We start from the raw sequence: 22,577 nt of genomic DNA, 5'->3' as shown, positions 1-22,577 counted from the left end.
GTTAACTTCCTAAGGGCAAGCGGTATGTAGCCTTACTGTGCCTTACAGTGTCTGGCAGGAGCAGAAACTGAATATTTACATGCTTGATGAATAAAGAGATGGAATAGCTTCAGTCTTGGCACTGGTGAACTTAAAACAGTTAATGTTTTTGAATGTTGTATTTGCATCAGTATCCTTTTTTTGATAACAAAAATACCATGTTTGGGAGCTGTCTGTCTTAGTATTAGTTGCCTTCAGATGGAATTAATCAAAAGAATATCTATTCAGGTTAGATATTTTTAAACTTTCAACAGCTAATAATTAGCACCCACACATAACTTAAGTTTAAATTGTAAGACTGTTGCTTTATACTTTGATATTACCTAGAATATCCTCAAGGAAGAGGAATGACAGATAATATTATTTATATACAGATAATAATATTTACAACATTATTATTCAGAAGTGACAAAACTACCATTTGCAAAGCCTCATACTGGCATAAAGGTATTACCTTTTGAGATTGGTATCATACAAGAGTATACTAAATGTTTTTGGTAAAGAAGCCCATTTTAATAAAAGAATTCTATGAAATGTCAACGAGCTAGGCATATGTCACAAGAGTCTTAAGAGATTGCTACTGGTTGATTCTGTGGTTTTTGTTCCATGTTTAGACTGTAATGTGAGGCCTACAGAAAAGGGACCCAGTGTCCTATAGATACCTTCGGAATTCTGGAGACTGTTAGTGTCTTCACTTCTTTGTTCTGTACATGTGTATGATTGCTAAAACTGTCTTTCCTACTGACTGAATTCTGAATGCCTTTTGGAAGTGATGGTGTGACAGAAAGCCAGCTACTCTCAGAGACCTGAATGGTTTTTTGTTTTATTTTTAAGGCAGGTACCTCTACCACTCAAAACCTCGGTTTACTGAGAATAACCATATCCTTCAGGCTCCTTGTAAGAAAGGGCCAAATAAGATGGCATGTGACAGTACTTTGTAAGTGATACTGCATTATGAAAATGCATTATAAGATGTAAAACATTAGTGCCATTAATCTCAGATCTCAGATTCATATGAGTCCAGAGTTGCCTAATCTAGAAAGGAATGGCAGATTGAATAGGAAGGTGTAGATAATCTTACAAATTCCCTACTATTTTATTTTCGCATGGTTTCAATGGATAGGCTAAAAGATGTCCAAAACTTCTTTGACACAGAATAGTTAAGAGTCAATAAGGTCTTAGTGTGTAACACTAATTTTTCCATGGAGGTGTTGCTTTACCATAAATACACGGTTTAATTTTTGGTATCTCATCCGCTAATCATTTCTCCCTAAAGACACCCAACAATTCTTCTCTTGACTTCATAACATCATTGTTGAATTTAAATAATGGTCCAAAATGGTCATGTGTTCATGTGTTTTGTTGCCTTCTTCCTTTGTAATTTGTATGATTCCCAGTCCCATTTTAAAAAATTAACTAGTTCAGGGGTGCCTAGGTGGCTCAGTCTGTTAAGCATCTGACTTCAGCTCAGGTCATGATCTCAAAAGATAAAAGTGAACTAGTTTTATTGGGTGATAGTTTGCATATAATAAAATGTTCAGATCTTGGGTATATGGTCTGATTAGTTTTGACAAATACATAGCACCATACAGCCATCACACCACAATCAAAATATATAGGACATTTTCGTTATCTCAGAAAGTTCTCGGCATCCTAACCCTTTATAGTTAATTCTTACTGCTTTTTCTACCTTCTCCCTCTCTCACCTCCTACCCAGAGGCAAAACTGTTTTAATTCCTGTCACTGTAGATTAATTTTTCCTGTTCTAGATATTTTTATATGGAATTTATGGTACTCTTTTATATCTGACTTCTTTCAGTTAGTATGTGCTTTTAAGATTCATCCATGTAATTGCATGTTAGTTCCTTTTTTTTTCTTTTTTAATTTTTTTATTTACTTTTGAGAGAGAGAGAGACAGAGAGTGAATGGGGGAAGATCAGAGAGGGAGGGGGGCACAGAACCCAAAGCAGGCTCCAGGCTCCAGGCTCCAAGCTGTTAGCACAGAGCCTGATGTGGGGCTCAAATCCATGAACTGTGAGGTCATGACCTGAGCTGAAGCCAGATGCTTAACTGACTGAGCCACCCAGGCGCCCCAGTAGTTTGTTCCTTTTTATTGCTGATAATAAGTTCTATTGAATGGATATGCCACAATTTATTTATCCATTCACCAGATGATGGGCATTGAGTTGTTTCCATTTTGCAGCTATATAGAGCTGCTCTGAGTAGTTTTGAGGACGTATGTTTCTCTTGAGTACTTAGGAGTGCAATTGCTGGGCCATAATGTTAAATGTATGTTTATAAGAAATAGCCAGAAGGTTTTCCAAAGTGACTGTACCATTTACATTTCTACTAGCAGTGTATGAGAGTTTCAGTTGCTTCGTATCCTAGCCAATGCTTGGTATTATAGGTCTTTTTAATGATATTTCATTGTTTTTAATTTGCATTTTTCTGATGACTAATAATGTTGATCCATATTTTCATGTGATTATTGGCCATTCATATATTTGCATACATAGCTGCTGCATTTTTAGTCTGGTTCGCTGCAGTCTCCCCTGGGCCTGCAAAGGTTAGAAGTCTGCCAAGACTTTGAGTAGAGTTTATTTATACTCAGGTTTAAGTGTTCATCCTTTCTGTGGTTCTCTTGTTTCTGAGGTTTTGTCTCTAAGTTTCTGCCAGCTCGTGTTTGTCTGTTGACACCTCAAGCAAGTAAGATGTTAGCTTTGAGCCATCTTACTAGATGCACGGTGGGGAATATAAACTTACAAAAAAAAGCAGCAAACTCACCAGTCTTACGTGGTGTGGTTTTTTAAGGATGGACACCTGACCAGCTTCTGCTTGCCTTTTTGCTGGGCTCCCTGGGTGTCCTCTAAACATACATGGTTTAGCAGTCAGGCAGGAATTTGTCCCGGGTTTTTGCTCAGATTTTGAGTGACATTTTTTCTGTAGCTCTTTCACTGTCAGGATTTTCCTCTAAATTTCCAGGTGTTCTACTGGCCTTGAATTCTGTCTTCTGTTATCTCGAGCCAGTGAGACTAGAATTTTCTGCTGTGAAAGCTGCTACATTTGGGGAGTACCTCAGGCAAAAAAATAAAAAAGCTACCAACTCCTAATTCTCTCCCTTTACAGTTGTTGTTTTCGTGGATAAAAGTGCCTCTGTTTTCTGCCTACTTTTGTTCACTTTCTGGTGCCTTTAAATAGTTGTATTTTTGTATTTTGTCTACATTTTGTAATATACACTTTTCATTACTCATTCAGTACATTCATTTCTTCATTCCTTAATTCAATAAACTTGCTCTTCATTACTCCATGTAATTCTTTATGAGAACTTTCTTTTAGAGATTAATATGAAATATTTGTAGATGAAAGGTAGACATTTAGTTAGGATCTGCTTCAAAATCCAGTGGAATGGATGGAAGGAAAATTGATGCATGATTGGCTGTGAGTTGATAATTTGTGAAACTGAATGAGTACTTACTCTAGTTCATTTTCTTATTCTCATTTTTATTTTTTTAGTATTTATTTATTTTGAGAGAGAGAAATAAATCATGTGTGCATGGGGGAAGGGCAGAGAGAGGGGGAGAGAAAGAATCCCAAGCAGGCTCCACACTTTCAGTGCAGAGCCCGACATGGGGCTCAATCCCATGAACTGTGAGATCATGACCTGAGCTGAAATCAAGAGTTGGACACTTAACCAACTAAGCCACCCAGGCATCCTTCTCCTAATTTTAAAAATACGCTTTAGGGGCACCTGGGTGGCTCAGTCGGTTAAGCATCCGTCTTCAGCCTGGGTCATGATCTCACTGTTCTCAAGTTCGAGCCCTGCGTTGGGCCGTGTGCTGACAGCTCAGTGACTGGAGCGTGTTTCAGATTCTGTGTCTCCCTCTGTCTCTCTCTTTCCTTCCCCCACTCACACTCTGTCTCTCTCTCTCAAAAATAAACATTTTTTAAAAATGCTTCAAATTTTCTGTAATAAAGATTTAAAAATTGGTACTCTATGCAGTAGCATGAAAGCCTGAAAATGTAATAATAAGTCTTTACAGTGTTTAGGACTTTTATTAAAAAAAAAGTGTTGAGAGAAATTAAACAAGATCTAAATAAATGGCCGGACATAACATATTTATGGATTGGGAGATCAGTATTAAAAGGTATTAGTTCTCCCTAACTGATCTATAGAGTCAATGCATTACTTGTTAAAATCCTAGTGGTTTTCACCGGGGACATTAATAAATTGATGCTAAAACTTGTTCAGAAATGGAATGGTCTAAGAATAGCCAGGTACTTTCAAAGTGCTAGTAGATAGCAAGGCATATTATTATGAAGCTGCAGTAACTCAAGCATTATGGTATTACCCAAGGATTAATGAGATCAGTGAAATCAAATAGAAATTCATGCACCCATGTATGGACATGATATATGACAATGGTGTTACTGCAGACCTGTGGGGAAATAGTGCTCCCCTCCCCCTTTAATAAATAATGCTTGGCTAGTGGATATCCAGATAGCAAAGAATGAAACTTGGTCCTTACCCCTCTCCATATAAAACAGTCAATTCTTTTTTTCTTTACACGCAGTGTGGGGCCCGAACCCACAACCCCAAGATCAAGAGTCACATGCTTCTCTGACTGAGCCATTCAGGTGCCCCTAAAGCAGTCAATTCTGGGTGGAATTGTAGATATAAATGTGAAAGCTAAAGCTCATATAATGAAATATAATGAAAGGAGAATATCTTCATGACCTTGGAATAGGGAAGGATTTTTTTAATAGTATGTATTTAATGTATTTGATGTATTGATGTATTTGAGACGTTTATCTGATCTAATGATATCATAAAGAGTAAAAAGCCAACCCCCAAAGTGGGAAAAGATATTTGTGACACATAAAACCTACAAAGGGCTTATGTTCATAGTATATAAAGAATTTCTGCTAATCAATCAGGAAAGGATTGACAACCCAGTGGAAAATAAACAAGAGACTTGAACTAGTACTTTATCAAGGAGGATAACCAAATGGCCAGTGAACATGTGCAAAGTTGCTCAATCTCAGTGGGAATCAGAGAAAAGGAAATTAAAGCCACAACAAGGTTTTACTACATACTAGCTAAATTAAAACATCTGCCAAAACCAAGTGTTCAGGAGGGTATAGAGCAATGCAGACTATAATATAAACCTACCAATGTAAGCATAGATTGGTACAGGCGCTTTGGAAAACAACTTTAATTGATACAACCAAAGTCCTATGACCAACGTGTGCACATGTGCAGTGGACTGGATAAATGGTGGTACCTTCCTACAGTGACTATTATACAGCATTAAAAATCAGTACATTAAAGCTACATGAATCAATGTGGTTGAAATATAATGTTGAGTGAAATAAGCTAGACAGAAAAAAAAATACTCGCAATAGTCTGATTATATAATCTTTTTTTTTTTTTTTTTTAATGTTTATTACTTTTGAGAGACTGAGTGCAAGCAGGGAAGAGGCAGAGAGAGAGGAAGACACAGAATGTGAAGCAGGCCTCAGGCTCAGAGCCTGTGTTAGCTGTGCTACAGCTCAGAGCCTGATGCGGGGCTTGAATTCACAAGCTATGAGATCATGACCTGAGCTCAACTGACTTAGCCACCTAGGTGCCCCTCTAAAGGTTTTTTTTGATGTTCTTTGTGTTTTGTTTTCTTTCCAAACTAATGTACCATGTTTATGGAATGCATGTTTAAATGGCAAAATGATAAAAAGTAGTGATTACTATAAAACAAGTCAAGGTAGTAGCTGCTACCAGTGTTCTATTTCTTTCTTTTTTTCAGTTAAAAAAATTTTTTAATGTTTATTTTTGAGAGAGAGCTTCAATTAAGTACCAACATTTATGATGTGATTTCAAAAGCTATCAGTAAGACAAAAAGTTTTTAGAATGGAAATAATAACACAAAGTCTTTGTAGACATTGGCATACTTTGACATTTCTGGGGCACAATTGCATAGCTGTAGTAGATACGTTCATTTTGGATAAATGTTGTCAATTCTTGTACCGTAGAAGATCTGCTAGACTCTCTGCTCAAAAGGATTTGGAACAGAAAGAAAAACATCATGTAAAAATGAAAGCCAAGAGATGTGCCACGCCTCTAATCATCAATGAAATTCCACCCTCCAAAAAAATGAAAGTGTAAGTAGCCACGGCTTCTGTTGGTGGGCATAGGTTTTACTCTTGTTTGCTCCTCTGGTTAATGGCAAGCAGAGTATATGGTGCTTGTTCTTTTGTTAGGAATGAATTTTGCTATAAGCAATAGCCTATTCAGCTAGTGTGGTTTAAAGAATAGTGATTTATTTGCTTCACAGAAGTTTGCTGTTGGCTTTGGTTCTGTGACCGAACAGTGCCAGGGCAGCATCTCTGTGTTAGCTTTTTCTTTTTTTCCGTACTTGTTACTTAAGATGACAGCTCTGTGTTTCTTAGCTTCTTCCTTATGCTTATTGCCTCACTGTCACAAGATAGCTGCTATATATCTAGGTATCATATCCATGTTCAAGGGCAGAAGAAGGAGAGTATGACAAAGGAAGAGGGGCAGCACCCATATCACAAAAGTGAAAAATTTCCAGAAACTTTGGTTTTACCTCAGTTGTGCTGCTGTGTCACTTGAATTCTCCCTAGTACAAGAGAAGCTGTCAAAACAAGTACAGCCTTTGTATGTTGCCACTCCAAACAAAATTGGAGTTCTGTTAATAAGAAAGAACATGAAATAGTAATGGGAAGGCAGCTAGCTATCTGCCATTTGTGCATTTGATGATGAGCAGTTGGAATCTCTCCCCACCCTTCTGAACCATCATTAACAACTTTCACCTTGACTTCCATTGGCGTTCTCAGAGTTTACCCATTTTAGAACATTGGTACATACGATCTAATGATACTATTGAAAGAATCTTGCGATTGGGACGTGCTTGTTGTCCTAATGAAAGAGAAAATTTAAGCCATATGTGATAGATTTGGGGCGGAGAGTACAGCAGTGTATGCTTTAGGGAATTGAGAATATTTTTTTTTATCCTTTTGAACTGAAGTTCTAACAAAAAAAAGAAGCCAGAGGAAGAGGAAGAAAGCAATGCCCATCAAGATACTTCTGAAAAACATGAGGCATCCCCAGAGAAAGCCAAGGGCAGACATACTGTGTCTTGTATACCACCTGCGAGGTATGCTTCTTTCCTGAATTTAAACTTTAGAGTCAATAGAGTAAAATTAGAAGTGGGTGCATCTGTAATCTGGAGCACATGGAGCTTGGGAAACTAATAAAGTTATAAGTATGATGAGGTGAATTGTTTTATGTCTTCGGGGATGCTCAAGCCTTAAACATTGAGAAAAATATACTGTTAAAGCAAATTAAAAGAAATAAAAAAGGAAAATGTTAGTAAAAAGTTTCTTACTACCTGAATTGAACAGTTTATATTTTGCCAAGCTCCCTTCGGGTCTTTAAGCAAGTAAAAAATGTATTTTCGCAATCAGTGTATAGGCAACCTTTCGGTTTTGTTATTTGCCACAAGACTATTTCATTTTTTTCCCTGTACTACTATAAAATCTTCCCGTTTATCTTTTTTTAATAGTTAATACTCAAATACATTTACCATTTCCTGTTGAAAATGTAGTTACCAGTTTTTCACTCTTACAAATAATCAGCGAACATCTTTATTGGTAGGGACTTTTCTTTGAGTAGTTTCTTCAGGCTGAGGAAAGAGAAATTCCTTAATCAAGGGGCATGATTAGTTTTATGGCTATTAATATTTATTGCCAATATTATTTCTGAAATAAATGTATGAATTTACAGTGCCATCAGCCTTGAATGAATATTTTTATTTCCATGTACTCTCAACATTGAATTTGGTTTTTTTTTTTTACATTTAAAATTGTTTATTTTTATTTATTTTTTTTCTGAGAGAGAGAGAGACAGTGTGAGCAGGGGAGGGTCAGAGAGAGAAGGAGACACAGAATCTCAAGCAGGCTCCAGGCTCTGAGCTAACCATCAGCACAGAGCCCGATGCGGGGCTCGAACCCATGACCCATGAGATCATGACCTGAGCCAAAGTCGGACGCTCAACCGACTGAGCCACCCAGGCGCCTCCATTTAAAATTGTTTAAATTTAGTTGATAAAATGTTGATGGCATCAACTTACTTTGATTTTTATTTGGTTGCCAATAGGATTATATTGCTGTTATTATGAACATCTTTTCCATATTTCCTCTTGGGTGAATTGTCTATTTCCTTTTCTATTTATCTGTACGTGGTATTAGTGATAGTCTCATTGCTAAGAATGATTACTCTAAATTGAACTTTTATTATGTGTCAGGTACTTTGGAAACATCTGATTTAATAGTCACCAAATATTCTGTGAGGATGAATATATTCCTCATTTTACAGTAGAGAAAACTGAGGCTCAGAGGGATTAAATATTTTTCTCAAGAGTACATAGGTTGAAAATGAAATGACATGGTTGGGATTTGAACTCTAGTTGGTTTCACTCCTAGGTCTCTCCTCTCTATCACAGTGTATATTTCATGTATGTTAGTCTTTTGTCATATTTCTTGCAAATATTTTCCCCATCCTACTGGTATTTTTAATCCTACTTTTTCTTGTGGCCTAAAAGCTAATCGTCGTATAGTCAAATTTATAAGTCTTTTGTAATATTTTCTATAGCCAATTTTAGCTGTCTTTGAAACTTTTTCAATATTTTGGTATAACTTGTGCATCTTGGAATTTTTTCTCCATAGTGTTACCTAATTAAGTCAATATCGATTTATCAGATAATCCTTTTTGGCTCTAATGGTTATTTTATCACAGGTTAAAAATCTTGTCTATGTAATACCTTTAGACTGTCTTGAATCATAAGCCTCTTCTCTCCTCTCTTACCTCCTTTACTGATTTGCCCTTTAGGCAGAAGATTCTAAAAAGTACTGAGGAGCAAGAGTTGGAGAAGAGAATGAAAATGCAACAGGAAGTGGTGGAGATGCGGAAAAAGAATGAAGAGTTCAAGAAGCTTGCTCTTGCAGGAATAGGTCAGCTTGGCTCTGGTTGAGTCTGATTTATGAGGGGTGCTTTTCATAATCTTGGTAGGGTTTTTGAAATCTCTAAAGGATAAAAGGCTTTCTTGGTTAGTAGCTAGTAGAAAATATGTGTTTGTTAGAAAGCTGGACATGGATACTCTTTATATCCCAATAACTGTTCCCTAGAACGTTTTATATACACCAGACTGGGGTACCTGGCCAGCTCAGTTGATAGAGCATGTGACTGTTGGTCTCAGGATTGTGATTTCAAGCCCCCATGTTGGGCATAGAGGTCACTTAAGAAAAAAAAAAAGTATTATATATACCAGACCTTTCTTAGAGTGCACTGTTGCTCTCTGCCTCTAACTGTAGAACTCATACCTGTCTTTTGAGGCCTTTTTCCATGAAAACTTCCCTCGTTTCTTCAAGGATCATTGATTCCTTTCTCCCATTTCTGTCTAATTCTTTTTCTTTGTATTAGAAAAAGAAGGAATAATGATTGAGACAGAAGATGAAGCCATTGGGCATGCCAGTTTTTCATTGTCTTCCCATTTACTCCTAGACAGAGGGAAAGAAAGTAGGACTGAGGGAGCGAAAGGGTCAGAGTTCTGCTTTGCTCTGGCATAGAGTTATAACTGGTGGAGTCAAAGCTATAAGGCCCTGAATACTGGGCTGTAAAAGCACCCCCTGAAGTTTATAGGGTTTCCCTCTTAGACATGTTAAGTATGCTGTTTAAGTCAATTCATAGCTTTTCCTATCAAAAGTATTCCAGTTACTATGTGTCTCCAGAGCTGTGACTATACCTGGGAGATGGGATTCTTCTCCTCTGTTCTGCCTCTTTGCAGTTTGCATCTGACCAAAGGTCCTCAAACCAATAGTACTCAGTGACTAAGGCACGTATAATAGTGTCCTTGAGGACCGATTCAAATTGTGGGCTATGTGTGGAGAATGAACAATGTTAAGATCCATGGTGATAGAAATACCAAAAGCACTGGATAAAGGAGATTTACTGATAATCTCTATTCTTAGTGTTACCTGTGTGTTTTACTCTTCTTCTTACTCAGGGCAACCTGTCAAGAAATCAGTGAGCCAGGTAACCAAATCAGTTGACTTCCACTTCCGCACAGATGAGCGAATCAAACAACATCCTAAGAACCAGGAGGAATATAAGGAAGTGAATTTTACATCTGAACTGAGAAAGCATCCTCCATCTCCTGTAAGTTGATGGGCTAAATGGATATTCTTGTTACTAATCCAGGGAGGATTTCAGGTGTAGTAGTTGTGGTCACTATAATTGAGAGAAACATCTTTTTGAGTTAAGATAGCTCTAAATCCTCACTTTGCCACATTAGCTATATGATCTTGGAGAAGTCATTTGGTCTCTCTGGGAAGCATCTTAATGAAGTTGCTGTGAAAACTGAATTAAGGATGTACACATGGAGCTCCTGGTGGCTCAGTTGGTTAAGCATCCAACTCTTGATCTTGGATCAGGTGATGATCTCACCTTTGTGAGATTGAGCCCCTCAACAGGCTCTGCGCTGACAGCGTGGAACCTGCTTGGGATTCTTTCTGTCCCTCTCTGTCTGCCCTTCCCCCACTTGTGCACACACGCACTCTCCCTCCCTCCCTCTCTGTCTCTTAAAATAATTAAATAAACTTATTAAAAAAAAAAAAAGAAGGCGGGGTTCCTGGGTGGCTCAGTTGGTTAAGCATCCTACTTCAGCTCAGGTCATGATCTCAGGGTTTGTGAGTTTAAGCCCTGCTTCAGGCTCTGTGCTGACAGCTCAGAGCCAGGAACCTGTTTCAGATTCTGGGTCTCCCTCTTTCTGCCCCTCCCCTGCTCATGCTCTGTGATTCTCTCAAAAATAAACATTAAAAAAAGACTAAAAAAACAAAAAAAGAATGTACATTAAGCACTTAGAATTACGTGTGGCAGATTGTAGGTACCAGCTTGCTACAGCCTGTGCTATTACAAAATTCTTTAAAAAATCTTGTGTCTACAAAGTTTTGTGCTATTTATGACAGGGCTTATGGAAGAAATGGGATTGGGGCAGACCACTCAAATCGAACAAAAGTGATAAGAATCCTACTTAAAAATTCTAAAAAGTATTTTTTTTAAAAGTTTTATTTAGTTGAGAGAGAGAGGGCACACAGGCAGGGGAGGGCAAAGAGAAGGAGAGACAGAATCCCAAGCAGGCTCTGCACCATCAGTACAAAACCTGATGTGGGGATGTGGGGCTCGAACTCATGAACTATGAGATCATGGCCTGAGCTAAGATCAAGAGTCAAACACTTAACTGACTGCACCCACCCCACCCCCCCAGCACCCCTAAAAAATACTAAGAATTTCTTCGTGCATTTGCGGGAAGCATCATTACTTGTTGAAGTCAGCCCTTTGCAGTCTTAAACCCTGGGGTTGTGCTTCTTCCTTTGAGATGTAGGCCCTTCCAGAGTTTTGTTTCCAATCAGAGACTAATTTTATGAAAGTTAATCATCCAAGGACTAGGCTCCTTTATCCCTCAGTTTTGGGAAGGATGTCTGTAGAGATTTTGATTCAGGCAGTGGCCTGACCTGATCCAGACCTAGAACCCAAATCCATTTTTTCTTCATGGGATTAAGGGTGAGGGGAATACCTTTGCAGCTTTCTTTTCCTTCTAATTCTCTGAAAACTTTTCTTGCTGGCTTCAAAACATTGACATGCTTGGGAAAAAAAATTACCTTATTAACTATTGCAGAACAGATAATTTGTTAAGTCCTAGATTCTTTCTCCCCTTTTTTTATATATTTTTGAGAGAGAGAGAGAGAGAGAGAGCGTGCGAGCACACACAGGCGGGTAAGCAGAAGAGGGGACGAAAAAGAGGGAGACAGAGAATCCCAAGCAGGCTCATGCTGTCAGCACAGAACCCGACACGGGGCTCAAACCCACAAACCATGAGATCATGACCTGAGCTGAAATCAAGAGGTGGACACTTAACCAGCTAAGCTACTTAGGTGCCACCCCCCTTTCTCCCTTTTTTAATTAATTAATTTATTTATTTAAAATTTTTTTTTTTTTTTTACAAATAGTTTATTGTCAAATTAGTTTCCACATAACACTCAGTGCTCATCCCTTTCTCCCTTTTTTAAAAGGTGAGAATAGACTAGTTTTAATCTTTGCTCAAAGACTGACAAATTCAGGAATAATCTGGGCTTTACCAGAGGCCTTTTTTCTTTTGATCCTCTGTGTTGTATGTGGCTTATGATAGATCTGAGCTCTTCCATAACACTTCATTTGGGGAACAACTTTCTTTACAGGCTCGAGTGAGTAAGGGGTGCACCATTATTAAGCCGTTCAACCTGTCCCAAGGAAAGAAAAGAACATTTGATGAAACAACTTCTACGTACGTGCCCCTTGCACAGCAGGTTGAAGCCTTTCATAAACGAACTCCTAACAGATACCATTTGAGGAGCAAGAAGGATGATCGTAAGTTCCATACCAATATTATAGCGGGTTGGAGCCTCCCCTGGGATTCTGTTTGCTACGCAAATTTGCCTTTGGTTGAAATCCTAGCTTTTGAAGTAAACCATGGGATGTGCCTCCATGCAGACAAGTGCACAGTTGAGCATCTTTGTACTCCCCCTTCCGGTTACCTGTCAACTTATATTCATCAACCACCTTGATCCTCCTGGCTAACAACTGGCCAGGAATTAAACTTTTGCCGCTTGTCAGGGTGTCATGGTGCAGCTACTTAACTATAGAAAGTGAAAGCATTCCATTCATTCAGGGTTGTGTGCTTTTTGTTCAACCGTTCAACAAACTTTACCACTGTAAGCCAGGTATAGCAGAGTAGGGGGTATAGCAGTGAACAAAAGGGACTTGGTGCTGCTCAACATCAAGTTTCTAATTCAGTGAGAGAAACAGATCACTACAAATTATGGTAAGTGCAACGAATGTAGAGGGACACCTAAGTGTCAAGAGATGTGGGAGGTAGGTAGAGCATGTCTATTTGCTGAGAAGTCCCTGGCAGTGACAAAGGTTGAAGATCCAGAGCAGAAAGGAGATAACCAGTGATGGACTCCCACGCGGGCGGGTGGAGGAAGGGTACTTAGCTTAGGTGGAGTGCTTGTGGAAGGCACGGTGGAAGAGAGAGGAATGGGTGCAAATCCCAGCAGATTTGTGGGTTTGGGATGAACACATCAGAGGATTCTAATCTCCTAGCTTTTGTCTTTATGAAAATAATTACTGCAAGAAGGAAAGTCGAAAAGTTTGAGAAATGAAAGTAGTATAAAATAGTTGTCTAGACTATAGGGCTAGCGTTCTGGATAAAGCACAATTTGGTTGTTTCGCCTTTGAAGGTCTCCATGTTTTCTGGTATTGTTTAGTGCGGCCAGGCAAGCTTCTTTGAGTACAGCATTTCTTACTGTTGTTACTATATACTTGAAGGCTGGCCTGTTTCTAAAATTAATAGATTTGGTTTGTATCTCCTGCTGTTATGTGCCCAGACAGATCTAAATTAGAGGATTCATTCTGTGTAATTACAAAAATTGACAACGCTGCCCCTGGTCAGGTAGATCTACACTGTCTATGAATGGTAGTGACGCTCTTAAGATTGATGCTTTAACGATGTTTTTTACTTTCTCTCTTTGAGTTTCTATGACAGTTCTTGATGTTTTGATGTAGATGCTTTTAGGGAATTCACAAAATTGGGAGTTATTACTTGATCTTTAGAAAGACCTTATTTTAAAGCTGGGATAAGCAAAAATCTTATGTGTCAGCAATAAGCAAAATGGTTGGCGCTGTCAGTAGAAAGGCAGAACATGCCTGTGCAGCAATAAGGAATCTCCCAATTCCAAAGATGCTAGCAGAGTTTACCCAGGAAAGAGTGACACAGAAGAAGGGGCTGCGTGCTTGTCAGATTGACTGACCTGAGCTGAACTGAGTGTGCTGCCTGGCTGAGTCAGCACCTATGGGGTACTGGGAGTCACGGGAGCTAGGTGAACCTCTGTGATCTCGGTTTACAGCGCTGTTACCCTCCAAGTCTGCTGTGGTCAAGATATCCAGAGACCCACAGACTCCTGTGCTGCAAACCAAACAGCGCACGAGGCCGGTGACCTGCAAAAGCGCAGCGGATCTGGAGGCAGAGGAGCTTGAGAAACTGCAACAGTAAGTCCCACTGGCAGTATTTGAGGAAGAGGTCTAGGAATCTGCCTGCTTTCTTTTCACACACAAGTACACACACACACTCATTTTTGGGGGGTTTGTTTATTTATTTTGAGTGAGAGAGGAGAGAGAGTGCAAGCAGGGGAAGGCCAGAGAGAGAGGGAGATAGACAATCCCAGGCAGGCTCTGTGCTGTCAGCGCAGACCCTGATATGGAGCTCGAATCCATGAACTGTGAAATCATGACCTGAGCCAAGACCAAGAGTCAGACGCTTAACTGATTGAGTCACCCAGGTGCCCTTGCCTGCTTTCTTTTCTGTTCTATAATGGGGATAGTTGCTCTTTTTTCTTGCCATGGGAATTTATGGCATTTGAGTTACAGGCTCTATAGTTTGTGCCCCTGCCTCTATGATTAAAAAATTAGAAGGAGGGCCGGGGGGGGGATAGTGCCTGGCTGGCTTAGTTGGTAGAGCATATGACTCTTGATCTCAGGGTTGTGAATATGAGCCCCACACTGGATATAGAGGTTGCTTAAAAATAAAATCTTTAAAAAAAAAGAGAGAAAAGTGGGAATATGGAGATATCCTAGAATATAAACTGGTAAAAACAAATGCAGATGTTGGAGTAGGTGAACTTAGGATGCCAACTAAGGAGTGTCCTCTGAACTTAGCTGAGGTGGATCCCGCCCTTTATGGCTACCCGAGGGCTCATTACAGCTATTATTGGTAGAGGAAACTGGAACATAGTGGAGTTAGCACTGGAGTTGGTCCCCTGTATCCTTCTTTTGTTTTTTTTTGTACTTCTTTTGAGGAGGGGCAGCTTCCTCTGGGAAGAGAAACCCCAATCCTTGAAGTGGTGGGAATGTTAGGACTGGCTCCTTTATTCTTTGTTCTGGAGGTAGAGACAATGGCTATGGAGAGAGTCGAAATTTTGCTGTGCTTGGGTAATCGTAATAATTATTATTTTTCTGTTTTAGACCTGTTCTGTTGTTTGTGTAATTTATTTTATTAAAAATTTTTTTGTGGTGTCATTTAAACTCTTATCTTACAGATACAAATTCAAAGCACGAGAACTTGATCCCAGAATTCTCGAAGGTGGGCCCATCTTGCCCAAGAAACCACCTGTGAAGCCCCCCACTCAGCCTATTGGCTTTGATTTGGAAATTGAGAAGAGAATCCAGGAGCGGGAGTTAAAGAAGAAATCAGAGGATGAACACTTTGAATTTCATTCTAGACCCTGCCCCACTAAAATCCTGGAAGATGTTGTGGTAAGAATGGTTGAGGGCCTGTGTGCTGCCAGAAACATCCTGCTCATGACCCAGTGTCCCCTGTTCACAGATGTTGGGTAGATCCCATGATCAGGGCACTGTATTAGGAGCTGTAGGTGATACAAGAGACAAGTCAGAGGTGGATTTTGCTCTCAGGAAACTTAGAGTCGAGTAAGGGAGACCACATATGTGTAAATAATATAAAATTTAGAAGTATTCTAAGAGAGGTGACAGTGAATAGTACTGTAGGAACTCAAAGGAGATCATGATTTCTTCCAGACAGAAGGTTCAGGGAATGCTTTGTGGAGGTCGGAGCATATGACCTGAGCCTTTACATCGTCATCGTCATGTGTTGTCACTGTAGTAATAGCTGACACTTTCACTCTGTGCTGGACACTCCTCTAAGCCCCTTTTGTGTATTAATCCACTCATTTTAACCACAATGCCTTCAGGTGATTTATTGTAATTATCACTGGTTTCAGATGAGGCAGTTGAGGCAGAGAGAGGCATTCCTAGGCCATTCAGCTAGTGAATGGCGGAGCAAGTGTAAGAACTCAGGCACTCTGCTCCAGAGTTCATGATCTTAATTCTTCATTATATTGCCTGTCCATTATATGGTAGACTTCTGACTTGGTAAAAATGCAAGTGGAATGGACTGGCAGCGCATTCCAGGCAGTGGAAGTGACGTGAAAGCCTGAAGGTGGGAAACACAGGGGAACTACTGGGAAGCAGGTGGGTGGCTCAGTGAAGCTAGAGAAAAGAAGTACAGCATATCAAGAGGAGCAACTGGAAACAAGATTAGAGAAGTGGGCTTTAATGTGATGTGGGCGTGTAGTCAGAGATTTAGGGAAAACCTAGAAAGAAATGCTGCAAAGAATCAGTAATAGGGTTCATCTACATAAGTGCAGAGATGGTTTTTAGAACTATTTCTGTGCAGGTAGGGAAACACCCTCTTCCTGCATTGGACTGACTTATATCCAGGTTCTAGGAACTCTCTGTTTTCTTTGTTTTTGCTTGCCTTTTTGAGTCACCATGGTTTTAGGTGAAACTGCACCAAAATATATTATTACCTTGGTCTGTGTACTTAGATTTTTTTTTTTTTTTAAGATTTTATTTCTTAGTAATCTCTATACCCATCATAGGGCTCAAACTCACAACCCGAAGATCAAGAGTCGCATGTTCCACCAACTGAGCCGGCATGCCTGTTTACTCTCTTTTCTTAGCACTAAGTCAGAGGCAATCCAAAGTTATATTTTCCAGGCTTTAAGAAAGCATGATCATGCTTAGCAATAGTTCTTCCCCTCCTCCCACCCCTTACAGCTTACTGCATATGAGATCTCTTTCCTATTCACAATGTTTTTTCCTTTTCGTTTTTTTTGTTGTTGTTGTTTCTTTTCTTTCCTTGATGCACAAGTACTTTCGGCCAAATTCTGTTACACAGGCTTCTAAGAAACCTCTTCCCACACAAGTGATCATTCTCCAAGTCCTATGCTGTCATTTGTCCTTTGTCATTACCCACTGAGGAAAATGTTCTGAATGTAACAAGGGAAAAGTAGGTTATATGCAAACTTCAAAATCCTAGAGCAGAAGGGCTCAATGTTTTCATTTCCACACTAGAAAATCAAGGCCCAGAGAAGAGAAGTTACTTCTTCAAGGCTTCTGTACCATGCATTTGGCATCTTGCTTTTAGTAACATCTTTTTCTCTAAGCTCCTTGCTTACCCACCCCAGCCCCGCTACAAATTTTTGGTTTTTATTGAATTCACTTCTATTCTTTTGATTTTTTTTCTATATCTTGTATCTTATATACCAATATTGACTTTATATATTCNATTTCTAGGGGAGAGAGAGAGAGACAGCATGAGCAGGGGAGGGTCAGAGAGAGAGGGAGACACAAACTCCGGAATAGGGTCCAGGCTCTGAGCTGACAGCACAGAGCCCGACGCGGGGCTCGAACCCACGAACCACGAGATCATGACCTAAGCGAAAGTCGGACGCTCAACTGACTAAGCCACCCAGGCACCCCTGACTTCATATATTCTTAAGATTGACTCATTTTAAAAGTAATTTTATTTTTTCAATGTTTATTTGTTTGAGAGAGAGAAAATCCCAAGCAGGCTCTGTGCTTGTCAGTGGGATCAACCAGGGTTCAATCTCATAGACCATGAGATCATGACCTGAGCTGAAATCAAGAGTCAGATGCTTAACCAACTGAGCTACCCAGGCGCCCCTAAAGTATTTTAAAGGGAGCATATGAATCACTGGGTAAATCACTGTGTAAAAAGACTTTTTGCCATGAATAATAGCTAATAGCTATTACATGCTAATAGCTAATACATGAAGCTTATTATGTGCCAAGTTCTAAGCTCTTCAATATATATAATAACTTAGTTAATTTTCCTAATAACCCTGTGAAGTAAACACTTTAGGTCCTATTATCAATCCATTTTACAGTTAGGAAACATAGCAGTTAAATAACTTTCCCAAGATCACATACAAGCCAGTGGCAGAGCTGGATATATTCTAGGCATATGGTTGCAGGGTCTGTACTCTTGTATTAAAATAGAAGGTACCTTTTTAAATAGAAAGGTCTTAGGAAATATGTGACTACTTAAAAAAGTCTGTATCCTACTTAACACCCTCTTCCATAATATGTGCCTCACCTGAACTTTAAAATGCTGATTTAGGAAATCAGGCTGGCAGTTTGTTGTACTTTGGACGTGCTAGGATGAACTGGTATGTGGGGAAGGGTGCCTACAGTTCAGTAAGATTTAGTTAAGTGAGACCTTAGGGTAGCCTTGTTCTAGTTGATGCCGTGTTGAAAATTCTGGATAAACATATCAGCAAAGCACTAGGTAAGTAAGATGCAGCTGAATTGATGTGGCATGCTCCAGGGAAGTGTTTGCCAAACCCAGCTGGTTCTCAGAATCCTCTGGGGATCTTATTACATAAACAGATTCCTGGACCCCACCCCTGAAGTTGTGATTTGTTATGTGCAGCATAGATTAGAGAGAGCCCCAGTGAGAACTTAGTGTCTGACACACAGTAAGCAGTTATGTTGTTAATAGTAATAACTGTCATTTTCTTGCATGCTTTCCTCATGCCAAGTGTTTTATGTAGATTATTGTACTTCCTTCTTGCAACAGTTCTTAAGAGGTAGGTTTTATCTTTATTCCTGTTTTTCAGATGAGGACAATAGGAGGTGTCTAGTAGGCAGAGCCAGGACTTGAACCCACCGTCTCCTTGAACACTTTATTATTCTACCCCACAGTGCTAACTTACCATCATTTATTTTAGCAAACTCAGTTTTTGAGTTTGACACTGGCCATTTGCAGCTGTCCGTTCTAAAATTTCCAGTGATTGCACTTCAACTCTTGGTTTCTAGAGAAGCAAAGCATAGGAGAAATTAGGTATATTCTTTTACCCTCTTCATTTTTTAGAAAGGGAGGCTTTGAAAGGGGAATGTGGGTTGCCCATAGGACTGTTTTTAAAAGTTGCTGGTAGAATTGAGATTAGGTCCCTTACCTTCTAGTTCTGGACTCTCATAGCAGAACAGAAGAGCCTGCTTCCCAGAGCCAAATTCGTCTTGTCTATTTGCCACTGTTGTTCTTCATCATTGCCCATCTGGTGCTGAAGCTCTTTTTGTGTGTCCTTCTGGTGTTTCTTGTGCTCTTAAACTTGTGGTTGATAGGTGGCAAGGAGACAGTGGGGCTGATGAGAGATGGGCTTGGGCAGCAGTGGGCCATGAGGCAGAGATGAAATGAGGGCTCTTGGGGCAGAGGTGGAGTGATGAAAACCTTGAGCTCAAGGGTGTGAAATGTGAACTTGGTGCCGACATCTAGTGGGGAGCCGGGGCACCACAGAGGTGGATGTGGTGTCTGTGAGGCCAAGGAGTAATTTTAGCAGCGATATTTTAGGGATGACTTGGGGAGACCAGCAGGCTTTTTTTTTTTTTTTTTCCCATACTCCCTGAGATACTATTGCTTCATAGTAATTTCCTAACTGCTCTTGTTGCAGGGCATTTGGGGGCATATCCTGCCAGAGGGAGAAGAGCTCACCCCTAACATCTGCTCCCCTATCCTGGGCTGCTTTTCCTAAATACACCTTCTGCCCACTCACAGTGCCCACTTCTAACACATCACTTTATAGTACCTTCCCAGAGCTTCCTATTAGGAGCTTCCCCCTGTTATCCTCTAGCTCCACATTCTGCAAGGTTTCCTCAGAGCACTTGTGAAAATCAGGGAATACCTGATTTGTTACTTTTTCATTGTGTCTTTCCTCCACGAGAATGTGAGCTCCCTGAGAACAGGGACCACGTATATCTGTCTTGTTTGCTTTTGTATCCCCTGCACATAGCATCGATGTTGGATAACTGAGTGAGTGAGAGCACAAGCTGAAATGCACCAGCATATGTTTTAGGCTGTGTTGGACACTGGGGATTCAAAGATGGGATAGAACACAACACACATCCTCAGAGCCTTCACAGTTCAATCAGCGTATGTTCACTGAACAATTATTACTTCTTATAGGTTCTGTGGAGAATGCAAAGGAATATAAATAAGGACATCTCTGCCTTCAAGGAGCTTGCAGCTAGGAAAACTTAAAATAGTAAAGCAAGGGGCACCTGGGTGGTCCAGTTGTTAAGCCTCTGACTCTTGATTTTGGCTCGGGTCATTATCTCATGCTTTGTGAGTTTGAGACCTGCATCGGGCTCTGTGCTGACAGAGCGGAGCCTGCTTGGGATTCTCTCTCTCCCTGTCTCTCTGCCCCTCCCGTGCTCACACACGTGCTCTCGCTCCCTCTCTCTCTAAATAAGCGTTAAAAACAATTTTTTTTAAATAGCAAAATAAGACTATTGCTTTTAGAAACTCCGTGTCTGTTTATCTCTGATGGAGCCCCCAGTTGGCATTGATTGCAGTGGAGATGGGTGTGGGTGGGTAGTTGCTGCAAAGTTGATCTCCATAAATCACCTTTTCTTCTCCCCCAATTAGGATTGAGCCCACTCATAAATATCTCTTTCGAGGCTTATTTGTTAGAGATTTCCATTGTTCTTCTTTTAAAATGCACATCTCTGCAGAGTGGGGGGAGGAGAAGGATTATTTTAGAACTATATGAATTCTCAGGTATTTATTTCTATTACTTTATTTTATGAAAAGGAAAAAAAACAACAACAACTCAAGGCCTAGAAGACTATCTCATGTGCCCCAGGTTATGCACATTGGAATCAGAGCTGGGTTCGAACCAACCTCTGGCTCCTTGCTCCACGTTCTTCCTGCTCCCACATACCATGGGTGTGCTTAAGTGAGAGAGGCTGGTGGCTGCCTGTCCAGGGCAGTATAACACAAGCTTTTGCTGTTGTGTTTCGGTAAACATTATTTGAAAACCCATTTCACAGACTTTTGTCACTGTGGTTCTGCTAAATGAGATTCACTGTGCTAGCGATCCCAGCTTTCTTTAGAAAACAGAACTTCCATAGCAGAACAAGCATTCTCTTCACAGTGGTCCCCTTGGCAGTATATTGGTTCTTTCCAGTGATCGATGCCGTACAAAGCGTTTTTGTCTTGAAGCTTGTGCCTCACAGTCTTTTGGAGTTCTTCATCAATGGCAGATGTTCATATTTTAAGAAGTAATTTGCTTTTGGGAGCTTAGGAAATAATTTGGAACTAACTAAATAGTCCAAGATAATAGAGCTGGAAAGTTTTGCTTAAAAGATTGAGTGAATACCTTGCATTGCCAAAAAACTGGCTGTGAAGGCCTCTCCAAGAAAGACATTCCAAATGTGGTTTCAGCGGTTACAGCCTTGCTGGGATTAAGGAGAAGTCTCTTTCCCAAGTTATAAATTAAAGTCCAACAGTCTTGGAGGCCAAGGCATAAATTCTGCCTTCATTTTTACTGTATTTATTCAGCAAGCATTTACTGAGTGCCTTATACTTGCCATGATCTTTGTTAGGTACTAGGGATTGATGGAATAACAATCCCCACTCTCAAAAGCTAGCAGATGAACATCTGAACACAAGTGGTTTGAAGTTTTATACGTATTGTCAGAGTCACCTACAGGGAAAGAGAGAGGTCAGTTCGTAGGTTCTGGGTGTGGAGAGATCAGTGGAAAGCCTTTATAAAAGAGGGGGTGCTTCAGTGGAGCCTTGAAAAGAAAGCTAAGGTGCTTCCAAGCAGCTGGGGCGTTTCAGGAAGAACACACACACGGGCTGAGAGAACCAGCATTAACGATTTGGCAATGGCCTGTGGTTCTGGTGGTTGGAGCACAATCTGCAGGGATGGGCACGAGATAGGGCTGGTGAGTCAGGCAGGGCACCATGTCGTGAAGCGCCCTGTACTTCAGGGCAAGGAGCTTGTTCTAGGTAACATTGGACCCATTAAAGAACCGTAAGTCAGGAGGTTATGTGATCCAATGTGTCTTAGACAAATAATTCTGACCGTATATAGAAGATGGGTTAGAGGAGTGAGATGAGAAGGTGAAAGACTTCCAGGGCGAGTGGGATGGCACAGGCAGTAGGTGGTGTGGTCGGTGATGAGGAAGCAGAGTAGAGGGCGGGCAGCATGCGCATGTGAGTATAACAAGGAGTGATTGAGGATGGCTTAGGGTTGCGACTTCTTTTAATTTTATTTTTTCATCATGATAAGTATACTTTTTAGCCCCCATTCCCCTACCTTCCTCCCCTCTGGGAACCGTCACTATGTTCTCTATAAAGTCTTTTTCTGGGTTTGTCCCCCTCTCTCTCTCTTTCTCCTCCTTTGCTTGTTTGTTTTATTTTTTAAATTCCACATATGAGTGAAATCGTATGGTATTTGTCTTTCTTTGATTGATTTATTTCATTTAGCATTATACTCTCTAGCGCCATCCATGTTGTTACAAATGGCAAAATTTCATTCTTTTTTATGGCTGAGTAATAATATTTGTGTGTGCGTGTGTGTGCGCGCCACGTCTTTTTTATTCATTTATCTACCAATAGACACTTGGGCTGCTTTCATGGTTTAGCTGTTGAAATGCTTCAGTTTTGATTTCTTTTTTTAAAAGAGCATTGTTTTCCTTTTTCTTTTTGTTAAAGTTTATTTTGAGAGAGAGAGAGAGAGAGAGTGCAGGCACATGCACACATGTAAGC

General features: G+C 40.1%; 1 protein-coding gene across 7 annotated transcripts in view; it reads left to right on the top strand.

Moving 5' to 3' along the window:
* TPX2 (TPX2 microtubule nucleation factor) overlaps positions 1–22,577 on the top strand; it is a 55,883-nt gene that overhangs the window by 22,978 nt on the left and 10,328 nt on the right. For all 7 annotated transcript variants that reach the window (XM_077769352.1, XM_077769355.1, XM_077769348.1 and 4 more), the window contains 7 exons: positions 6,064–6,192; positions 7,080–7,208; positions 8,942–9,063; positions 10,116–10,267; positions 12,346–12,514; positions 14,053–14,194; positions 15,241–15,457. In XM_077769352.1, the coding sequence (XP_077625478.1) occupies positions 6,064–6,192; positions 7,080–7,208; positions 8,942–9,063; positions 10,116–10,267; positions 12,346–12,514; positions 14,053–14,194; positions 15,241–15,457 (1,060 nt within the window). The remainder of the gene's footprint in view (positions 1–6,063; positions 6,193–7,079; positions 7,209–8,941; positions 9,064–10,115; positions 10,268–12,345; positions 12,515–14,052; positions 14,195–15,240; positions 15,458–22,577) is intronic.

The sequence above is a fragment of the Crocuta crocuta genome, unplaced genomic scaffold, assembly GCF_008692635.1.
Source record: "Crocuta crocuta isolate KB4526 unplaced genomic scaffold, BGI_CrCroc_1.0 scaffold445, whole genome shotgun sequence".
Taxonomy (NCBI): Eukaryota; Metazoa; Chordata; class Mammalia; order Carnivora; family Hyaenidae; genus Crocuta; species Crocuta crocuta.
This window is presented reverse-complemented; position numbering and strand designations above follow the sequence as displayed.